The following is a 10,850-nucleotide window of genomic DNA, read 5'->3' as shown; positions in this document are numbered from 1 at the left end:
CTGATTGAAAGTGTTGTCATCATAAACTTTTCAATCGCGTTTATTTTTTGCTTTTTTTATATTTCCGCTGGATGAAACATAATTTGTCTTCTTAACATGGAAATTTACAGTAAATTCAATATAACCGTGGCTCCGTCTATTTCATTTATAGCCTTGTCAGCTGACGTTGATTTCTCGAACTTAATGAAGCCTCGGTTGAAAATAATATATTTGCATATTTTTACTCATACTAATTTTGATTTTCTACAAATTTATTTTTTTTCACTTTCTATTGCAGTACATAGAAAAATGTTATTTCAAAAATTTCTTTGACATTTTGTATTCACCTGAAGATTATATTGCCTTTTCACTGCTTTCTTATCAGTTTGAATCCTAACTTTTTAACTCCTTTCTCCGCAGAGTCAGTAAATTCCTTAAAGTTCTCATATAATTTTTTTTAAGTTTAGTCTCTATGTTTCAAATTCTTCTACGTGTTTTTAAATTGCTGAGAATAGCTGATAAGTAGGATTGTTTTCCGTATTTTTCACTTTTCTTTTCGGACCTTCTAATCTTTTGAATGATTCTTCAGGACGTTTTGAAATTTTTATCACAGAAGTAATACCTGTCTTTACCAATATCTGAACTGATTTACGGGCATTTTACGAATTAGTTAATCCTTTAGATTTTTTTACTTGTTGAGCGTGATCTAGTTTAGATTGTGTTAAGTCTTGCAACACCTTTTTCTAGTAAATTATATAGGTATTAGAAATTACATTTGGGCTGCTTTTATTTTTATTTGAGGTAAATTTCAAATAAAATGCAGTAAGGCAATTATACATTTGAAAAGAATTACCAATGGTGCTAAATTCAAAAAAAAATACATTACCTTTCTTTACAACACAACATAATGTGCTCGAAGCATAAACTCCTCCTGTGTTTGATTAGACGTAAAGTATAAATACACCGTGATTGTTTTATATTTTCTAAAGAATATATAACACTGGATACAAGATTACACAAGACAGTGGAATTCAAACAAACAGAGAAACACTGTCAATTAACACTAGGATAAACTTACTTTTTCATCCGTGCACTGTCCACTGTTAACTATTGTCTCTTAAATGACTTATCCTCAATCCCTTGCGCTTAAGAGGGTATTCGAAGTTCAAAGGTATTGCAAGGTGAGTTACTTACTAGTTGCAATGATTCCATTGCAGACAAATACTCATCATGAATACTTATAATGTTTGATTTCAATTAATTCTCATAACATAAATATCTAAAATCCCATTCAAAAATGATTATAAATATTATTTACCTTATTTACTGCGTAAACATGACAACATATATTTTATCGCAATCATTAAAATTAAATATACACTATTGGATATGCACTACTTAACGTAAATGAAATAAAAACCAAATGTTAAGGAGAAATATAATTGCATTTTATTTATTTTATATTTTATACGTTTTCTTATGAAAATTTATATTATAAAAAAAGAAATCAACAATGAATTTCTTTACCCGTGAAAAGTTACGTAGGAAACATTATATTAATATATCGTAATTCGCTGGTATTATTACAATTTTTTGCAATTTTGTAAAGCGCCAAATAAAGGAAATTAGTCTTAGTAGATTTACAATTTAATCTTGAATAAATACTACCTATTTATTCGAGCCGTAATATTTTGGTAAATAAATAATATATAAGTATCAATAAAAGGAGTTTCGTGACAAATACATGTCATAACTATATAAAATAATGAAAAATTATCAAAAAGTGTTTGCATTTGACAAACGAAAAAAATTGAAATTGATACTAGATTTGACTTTACACGTAAGCTAAACGTAACTTAAATCAAATAAACTTAATCTACAGCTGAACATGAATATAAATTAGAAGAAAAAAGTTCAAAGTTAAAGAATTTGAATTTGTATACAAAACATTCTTCATATAAATATTAACTACAATTCAGATTCCCAATTCCACTTATTTTTAAAAACAAAATTAAATTATTTATATGTAATAACACCTCATATTATTAGGTAAAGAAAAGACCTTTTTCTATTATCACTTGGAAAGATACATATGTGCATATAAAAAATTTCTAAGATAAGGTGAATTAGAACCTGACATGGAAGTAAGACAAAATTGATGAACAAATACATTATGGTGATATCTATTTTTAAATATTTTTACTTTACTTAATTTGCATTGCATAATAAACCTGCGTATTTATTGGACACTAAATCACTTTAGCTATATAAATTATTTCATACTACAATGAAATAAATAAATATAATAAAGCAATGTTGACAATGCATAAATTATTGAAAGAGATCATCTTCATAAACTTTTATATCACGTTTATCTTTGTGAGCACTCTTCTGAGTATAACTTGCAGCTAGTGATGACCACATAGAACTTGATGTAGTATCATTAATTGGGTCAACTACAGGTTGCCTCCTTGCCATAGAAACTTTAAGTTGTATTGAAGAAGCCATGATTCCATCCATTTCACTTATTGCTCGTTCAGCCGATTCAGGCTTTTCAAAAGTAATGAATCCTCTATTTTAAATTATAATAAAAAAAATTAAAATCATCACTTGATGCTTAGAGTAATGTTTTAATAAAATGTAACTTACTTTTTCTCAGCTTCCATGGAAATTTTTAGTATATTACCAAATGCTGAAAAATGTTTTTTTAGAAAATCTTCTGAAATTTTGTATCCAGAAACAAAAATTGTATTTCCTTTTGGAGTTTTTGTTTCTAATTTGGATATTGCCTTTTCAACAACTCTATCTTCTGGATCAGTAGCTGAAACAAAACTGTCATATAATCCTTTCACTTTTGGCCTTTTTGTTTCAGGTTCTTCTTCTTCAGATTGTGTTGCTGAGAAAGGTTGATAAGATGATACTGTTTTCTCTGTACTATTTAATTTCCTTTCCAAACCACGAGGTCTTTTGAAGGATTGCTCTGGTCGTTTTGGAGTTTTAGGAGCAGTAATAACACCTGACTTTATTAACTTTTTGGCTACCTCTCGAGCATCTCTGGCTTCTGTGGGACGTTTTGGTGCTTGTGGAGCGCGTTCTGGTTCAGGCTTGGGTGTTTTCAGGTCTTGCAAGGCTTTTTTCTAGAGAAATAAATAAACAATTAATTAGTAAAAATCAATATTTCTGTTAACATATTTGAGTAGGAATTGGTAAAAAAGTGGAATTTTGTAAAAAGACGATACATAAAGTTATCACAGCTTTCATAAATATCAAATTTATTAAAAAACAATTTAAATTTAAATAAAAAAAATGTAAGCAAATGATCATAACCTAAAGCTTTGTAGTCAAAATAAAAATAGCAATTTAATGTTCGTTACAATTACCTTTCTTTTCAATTTATTATATTTTGCTTGAAGCATCAGCTCTTCTTCTGTTAAATTTGACGGAAAATGTAAATACACCATAATTGTTCTGAAATATTTAAATTGTTTATGTAATACATGTAATATATATCCCTCACGATTCTTTTTGTAAATTACGACTACGCTTGGATAGGTTATGTCTGACGTTAATGGTGTAGAAGAGCGAATGCATGTAGGATGTAGAGATGTAGAGCGTTCGCATTTGTATAATATAATATAAAAAAATAAATATATCGTCTGCAACTAAACGAGAACCAATTCACGTTATCGGCTTTTCAAAATAAAAATGTTATAAAATAAGATTGATTGTTAACACTAATTAATAATATATGAATATCATTCTTAAGTTGAGCTAAACATAATGTATCTGCATCAAGTACGTGGATTTGTAAATATTAAAATTATCAATAGAAAGTGCCATAAAATTTACTTAAATGAGCGTGTAGCAGGTAATATTATAACCTTTTCTATTTTCTTTCTATTTGTAATGCAAATTTCTTATTTGTAATGTATATTTGAAAGAAAACAGCATACTTGTTGTCTTAAATGAAAATCTTTTTTAAATGATAATCTTAAATAATAATAATTTTAAATAATCTTTCTTAAATGACAATATTAAATGATAAATAATATTTTTTAGATTTTCCAAAAACTTATGATTTGAATAATGTTAAAAAAGGATGGTATGAAATATGGGAAAAAAATAAATATTTTCAACCAGAAGATGACAATGACAAGCCAATTTATAAAATGATATTGCCACCACCAAATGTTACTGGAACACTACATTTAGGTCATGCTTTAACAACAACGGTACAAGATGTTCTGGCAAGATGGTAAACAGGATCAGTACTATATGTAATTGTTCTGTAGTTCCAAACAATCAATATGCAAATTTGTAGGCATAAAATGAGAGGGTATTCTGTTGTTTGGATACCTGGATTTGATCATGCTGGAATTGCTACTCAAACTGTAGTTGAAAAGTATTTGCAAAAAACTAAAAATATCAAACGAAATAATATATCCAAAGAAGATTTTTTAAAAGCTATCAATCAATGGACAGTTGAAAAAAGATCAATTATCAGTGATCAGTTGAAAGCTTTAGGAGCAAGCTTAGATTGGTCCAGAGAATATTTTACAATCAGTGAGGTATTATTGAAAAAGCAAAACTTAGTAAAATTTATATTATATTTATATTATGTAATGAAAATATGTTTAATTTTGTAGAATCATAATAAAATTGTCACACATGCATTTATTGAATTACACAAAAAACAATTGTTGTATAGAAATAAACGTTTAATTAATTGGTCTACTGCATTGGGTAGTACTATATCTGATATTGAAGTAGATTTTGAAGCTTTAAGAGGAAAAACAGATCTTGAAGTACCTGGCTATAGCAAAAGAATTACATTTGGTCAAATATTTGAAATTTCTTACAATTTGGTAGATTCAGGTAAATAAAAATTTAAAGAAAATTTTCTGAGTAATTTCAGAATTGATTTCTTGAATTACATATTTATAATGGCATAGATAAAAAATTAAATGTGGCAACAACCAGACCAGAAACTCTACCAGGTGATGTTGCTCTTGCTGTTAATCCAGATGACAGTCGTTACAGTCAGTATATTGGTAAAAAAGTTAAACACCCATTGTCAGATGCTCATATCCCAATTTTATCTGATCCAAATGTAAAAATGGACTTTGGTACAGGTTGATTCATAATTTCACTATCATATTACAATATTTATATTGCTGTAATATGATATTTAACTATAATTCTGTTTAGGTATAGTTAAAATTACTCCAGCACATGATCATTTTGATTATGCTGTAGCCAATAAGCATAACTTGGAATTAATAACAGTTATTGAAAAAAACGGTAGGCTAAGTGCAAGAACTGACCGGTATGTAGTAAGTATTACAATTTAGAATGATTTGTAGTTGGATAAATATATAATCTGATTCTTAAATGTGCAGGGAATGCCTAGATTTTATGCAAGGCAACAGATTCTGAAAGATTTGGCTAATATGGGTTCATTAGTCACAGTAAATGACCATGCAATGTATATTCCTAGATGCTCTAGAACAGGAGATATAATTGAATTATTATTGCAAGAGCAATGGTTTATTAATTGTAAAGACATGTCTTTAAAGGCTTTAAAAGCTATTGAGGATGGTTCTTTAAAACTTGATCCAGTGTTTCACAATAAAACTTGGATTAATTGGCTCAGCAATAATAAGTAAAGGCTAACATTGAATTAGATTCAATAAAATTATTTATGACTTTAATTGTTCCAATTATTTTTAGAGACTGGTGTGTATCAAGGCAATTATGGTGGGGTCATCAAATACCAGCTTATCATTTTAAAATTGACAATGAAAGCAAATGGGTACTTGCTACATCTCAAAAAGAAGCTTTAAATATAATTAAAAAACAGTATGACACTGCCACTGATATTCATCAGGATAATGATGTTCTCGACACTTGGTTTTCTTCGTCTCTGTTACCACTTTCTGCCATGGGGTGGTTAACTAATGTGCGTGATTTTTCATAATTAACCATTTTTAATTTACAATTATGTATAAAAAAATTCCATGTTTCCAGGAAAGAGAATTTAACAATTTTTACCCATTAAGTTTGATGGAAACGGGAAATGATATTTTATTCTTTTGGATTGCTAGAATGGCAATGTTAGGTCTTGAATTGACTAACAAACTGCCCTTCAATGTAAGTATCTGTAAAATTTGTGCACTTTTTTTACTAAATTACATACTTTTTTTAATTAGGATGTTCTATTACACGGAATTTTGTGTGATACTCAAGGAAAGAAAATGTCGAAAAGCCGCGGAAATGTCATTCATCCGGAAAACATTTTACATGGAATTTCATTAGAGGTATTTATTTTTAATTTTTAAAATAAATGAAATATAGTCTCTTCACATCAACTGTTTCTCATAGAATTTGAATAATCAAGCAACAAAGAGCTTTGAAGAAGGTATTTTGAGCCAGACTGAGCTCAAAAGAACGATACAGATGAACAAAAAAATATTTCCAAAGGGTATACCAGAATGTGGAGTAGATGCTTTGCGCTTCACTTTATGTTCTCATAACATTAAAGGTAAAGATCTCATATTCCTTTCACTATCTTTTGTATACTGTATATTAATTGTTATTCTAGAGCGTACAGTATCGTTTGACATAGTAGAATGTGAACAAAACAAATTCTTTTGTAATAAAATTTGGCAAGCGAGTCGGTATATTGTACTTATGACAAGCGATAATGTCATTGAAATGCCAGAAACGTTTACAATGATAGATCAGTGGATTTTGAGTCGATTGACGTTAATGGTAGATACTGTAAATAAAGAGCTTGAACGAAAAAATTTTCACAAAGTAGTGGCAGCAATAAAAGAGTTTTTGTACTACGAATTTTGTGACTACTATATCGTAAGTTTACCGCATATTTTTTGACAAACATTTAGTATAAATATTTATTCAATTTTCTTTGTAGGAAGGAACGAAGCCAGGTTTTCAATCTGAACAGCTAGATATAATAAATAGTCATAGATACACATTAACAAAGTGTATGGAGGTTTCACTTAGAATACTGGCCCCGATCACTCCTTATTTGAGCGATGATTTATACTCTCGGTTATCCAGAAAATTATCAGTGTTTAAACAGTGTGATTCATTACTTGAGAGTTTATATCCAAGCGTAAAAGAGCTACAAAATTTGCGTAATGTCGATTTGGAAAAGCAAATGAGTGAACTTTTAAATACTATTATTTCCATAAGAAGTTTAGTAAGCATATTAACAGAGATTAAGAATAAACGTGATATTGTTGAAGGTAAATTTTTGTATAATATTAGTGTAAAAACTACGGCTCTAGTATTTTTATACATTAAGAAATAATGAAAATTTTTTTCTAGTTCATATTGCTTTAAATAATTCTGAAGAAAAGAAATTATACGAATACAATATCAATATCGTACGTGCATTATTAAAACTGAATCATGTCGAAATTTTCACAACTGAAGATTATGTAAAGAGTAGCAATACTTTTTGCAGCACCACGGATAAAAATTGCTCTATTTATGTTGTAATTAACGACGGGAATGTTCTACATGAAGCAAACAAGTTGCTTGAAAATAAAAAGTTATCTATACAAAAAAAATTAAATTCATTGATGAAAGTAAAATCTAGAAAGAACTACGAGACGATATCGGAAGAGGATAAAGTATTACACGACAAACAGGTAAAATTTTCGATGAACATTTTTAATTAATAAAAATTATTTACATTTAAATATTTCTAACATATTTTTTACAGATTTATCAACTACAAGGAGAATTAAAAAGATTATTAACATCTTTGTGATAACGAAAATATTACATTGTCGTGTATAACGTAGATATACTTATTGTAAATAGTTTTTTTTATAACAAAAAATTTACAAATGTTTGTTGCTTATTACATTAATTGTCGTCGACCTCCATTTCCTCTTCATTGTTATCATCATCCTTACCATTATCTTCCTCGCTATCGCTTTCAGATTCTGATTCAGAGGTACCAGATTCTAACCATTCTTGACTTGATAAATCATTTTTAGTTATTGTTACCCATTCGTCTAACTTTTTGCAATCTGAAAGATAACAAATATTTTTAAGATATGAAATAAAAATATGTATATAAAATTAATAGCAGAAACTTTACCTAAACTATAAAAATCATTTAAAGTGTATTGCTTGTCACCGTCTTCAAACATTCCTCCATATAAATAAAGAGTGTTATATTTGACAGCTAAGCCTGGATTGATTCTTGGTGATGGTGTAAAAATTTCTACAGTTTGTTCATCAGGTGTGATCACTTTATTAGCTACAGATGCAGGTCCAAGTGTGACCTAATAAAAAAAATGAATTCAACTTTATACATAAAAAATATATTGCAAAAGAAATCAAATATTTATAAGAAATATTTTAAGTAGTACCGTGAAAATTCCGTCGTCATCTGTTATTACAGTTTTTGAAATAGTGGTCTTCGTCGGTTCTTCTTTATTGTCTTCATTATCGTCATTTTCATCCATGCTTTCTTCTTCTTCATCAACTTTAGCTTTTCTTCGACTCGTTTTTACAACATTATCACTCTTCCCCTTCAAATTTACTGTAAAATAGTTTTATTGAGAAATATAAAGGGATTTGAATATATACATTGATTCAAATATATTTACCACTATGCCATTGAAGTTTATTCAAATTAAGTGCTACAAGATCATTAAAGAAATGACCATAGAGCTCTTCATCGTTATCCTCCTCATCATAAACACCCCCAAACATATAAGCTAAATGCGGTTGAACAAGAATAGCTGATGCACTACAACGGGGTGAAATAGTTATCCCACTTTGTTTTACAATTGACCATTTCCACTTCAAACCAGTTTGATCATTTTCTACAAAAAATAATATTTATATTATAACAAATTTTTAATTATTTTTAGATATAAAACAGTAATATCTTACTCTCTGGGCTAAGGAGGAACATATCTGTATGAACTTGACCCTTATCAACATCTTTTCTTATTTTTTCTTTACTATAACCACCATAAACAAGAATTTTATTTTCTGGTGTAGGCAATATTATGCAACCTGATCTTGGAGCTGGTAGATGTCCTACAAAAAAATCATATTAATTCAACATATTCTATTATTTCCACTTGAAGATTGTTTTTAAAATATACCTGATGTTTCTATTTTGCTCCAAGTATAAGTTTCCATATTAAATACATGAACATCATTATAGTATTTGTAATCCCTCAAGTTATCATGGAAACCTCCGAATATGTACAAATTCTTTTTAATATTAATCATTCTGTGGCCACTTCTAGCTGAAGGTCCTCCAGGAACTCTATATCATTTTATATTATTGATTTATAATCTTTTTTTAAATTAAATAACCAACAAAAAAAGTTTATATTCTTACGTTATTTTTTCCCATTTTTTATCTCCAATGTGGAACACCCAGAGATCTTTGTAATGATAAAATTGTGACTCAGATGGGCTAGAAAATTCTCCTCCGAAAATCCATAGTTCACCTTTATTTGTTTGTGTAGCTATAGCTTGGTGTCCACATCTTGGAGGTGGAGCACCAGGTGCTTTAATAACAGTCCACTCATTTTTGCTAATATTGTAAAAAAGCATATCACCATAAACGACTGTTTTCTGACCATCATAAAATTCACCACCAAACATAATAAGTTCATTTTTATAAGGATGAGGAGTCAGAGTAAAATTAACTCTGCGAGATGGTGGACCAACAATAGCTTCAATAACTTTTTGTCGGCGAGCTTCTTCTTTTTCAATTTGTGCCACAACTTTTTCAATGTCGTCCTAAACAATAAATATTTCGTTAAAAATAATGTTAACAATACTCACTTGAAAAATTCGGACTTATAAAATTAGTATTCTAACCTCACCGAGGGCAGCCAACTCTTTTTTTTGTTTTGCATTTAATTTTTTTTCGGTTTTCTTTGCAGTTTTTTCAATTCCACTGCCCTTCTTCTTTTTATCTTTTTTACCCATTGTTTTTTATAAAACTATTAATAAATAAAATGGAAAAATGCAATAAAAATTAGGCTCGGCTTGATGATGCTTTAACGCCGGATATGCTTCTGATTCTGACTGAAGCGCTTGTTTTGAGTGACGCTTTAAACCATGAGCGTGTAAAAAATGACAGAGATAAAACAAACACAGGGCATACAGTGACGCTATTGACTCTGTAAATGTAGTGCAGCCAACTGTCGAATTTGGATGAACAAAAGTAGTTAGAGCAAACGATTACATCACAATATAATCATAGCCTCAACTTGTATATGATTATTCATGGTCTCCAGTATTTTCTTTTTTTAAAAGCAACTACCTCCGAATAAGTAATGATATTGTATATTGTTAATCGGAATTCGGCACTTGGCTGCACTATATTTTCTAGTAACTTCCGTATGTGTACACTTGTACAGAAGGCGTGGGTTAATTCATGACCCGGGAAATTTAAAATTGAAAATGAGCTAAATCATTTGAGCACTATTGTAACCGACCGAAGTTGGATCACAGTTTTCATCCGTCAAGATGCAAGGCTTATGATTTAAGCAGAAATGGTTACAATGGATATACGCTCGCATACGCGCTTTGTAATCAGAGTCTTATAGCTAAGGAAAAGAGGTTGGCCAGCAGTGCACTTAGTCTTCTATACATTTGTGGCCATCAAGCTGTTTCCATGGTAACTATATACCACGGAGAAACTACTGAACTGAAACTAGCCAGAAATATATAAGCTGAAGTGTGCCATTGGCCTTGTTTTGTTAGCTCGGCCTAGTGCTGCACGTGGGAAATACAAACGTCATTACGTCTCAAGGTTGAATTTTTGTGAATTCAGCCTGTTGGTTATATAAATAAAA

General features: G+C 29.4%; 3 protein-coding genes across 5 annotated transcripts; 1 reads left to right on the top strand and 2 right to left on the bottom strand.

The window, feature by feature from the left end:
• Nucleotides 1-1,415: 1,415 nt before the first annotated feature.
• On the bottom strand, nt 1,416-3,541 carry LOC131672203 (negative elongation factor E). The gene is made up of 3 exons (XM_058949270.1): nt 3,360-3,541; nt 2,629-3,116; nt 1,416-2,551 (listed from the first exon to the last, which is right to left on the bottom strand). Exons 1-3 carry the CDS (start codon nt 3,438-3,440, stop codon nt 2,311-2,313), a joined length of 810 nt encoding a protein of 269 aa, XP_058805253.1. The 5' UTR covers nt 3,441-3,541; the 3' UTR covers nt 1,416-2,310.
• A 169-nt stretch (nt 3,542-3,710) lies between these two features.
• LOC131672201 (valine--tRNA ligase, mitochondrial-like) lies at nt 3,711-7,862 on the top strand. 3 transcript variants are annotated; one of them, XM_058949267.1, is made up of 15 exons: nt 3,711-3,847; nt 4,039-4,234; nt 4,301-4,547; nt 4,626-4,854; nt 4,932-5,105; nt 5,188-5,312; nt 5,379-5,641; nt 5,710-5,938; nt 6,007-6,129; nt 6,189-6,296; nt 6,361-6,520; nt 6,581-6,849; nt 6,914-7,250; nt 7,333-7,658; nt 7,733-7,862. In XM_058949267.1, the coding sequence occupies exons 1-15, from the start codon at nt 3,760-3,762 to the stop codon at nt 7,778-7,780; spliced, it is 2,922 nt and encodes a 973-aa protein (XP_058805250.1). In that variant the 5' UTR covers nt 3,711-3,759; the 3' UTR covers nt 7,781-7,862. The 3 variants fall into 3 exon arrangements, with proteins under 3 accessions (XP_058805250.1, XP_058805249.1, XP_058805251.1); XM_058949266.1 differs by having other exon boundaries at nt 4,932-5,111; XM_058949268.1 differs by lacking the exon at nt 7,733-7,862 and having other exon boundaries at nt 4,932-5,111; nt 7,333-7,391; nt 7,472-7,554.
• LOC131672202 (kelch domain-containing protein 4-like) lies at nt 7,673-10,309 on the bottom strand. Its single transcript, XM_058949269.1, has 8 exons — nt 9,868-10,309; nt 9,380-9,786; nt 9,138-9,304; nt 8,920-9,069; nt 8,631-8,849; nt 8,391-8,563; nt 8,117-8,303; nt 7,673-8,045 (listed from the first exon to the last, which is right to left on the bottom strand). The coding sequence occupies exons 1-8, from the start codon at nt 9,976-9,978 to the stop codon at nt 7,879-7,881; spliced, it is 1,581 nt and encodes a 526-aa protein (XP_058805252.1). The 5' UTR covers nt 9,979-10,309; the 3' UTR covers nt 7,673-7,878.
• Between the last annotated feature and the right edge of the window lie 541 nt (nt 10,310-10,850).

Source organism: Phymastichus coffea, unplaced genomic scaffold, assembly GCF_024137745.1.
Source record: "Phymastichus coffea isolate CEN01 unplaced genomic scaffold, Cenicafe_Pcof_1.1 PCOF00145, whole genome shotgun sequence".
In the NCBI taxonomy this organism is placed as follows: Eukaryota; Metazoa; Arthropoda; class Insecta; order Hymenoptera; family Eulophidae; genus Phymastichus; species Phymastichus coffea.
The sequence above is the reverse complement of the archived record's forward strand: the minus strand, read 5'-3'. Positions and strand labels throughout refer to the sequence as shown.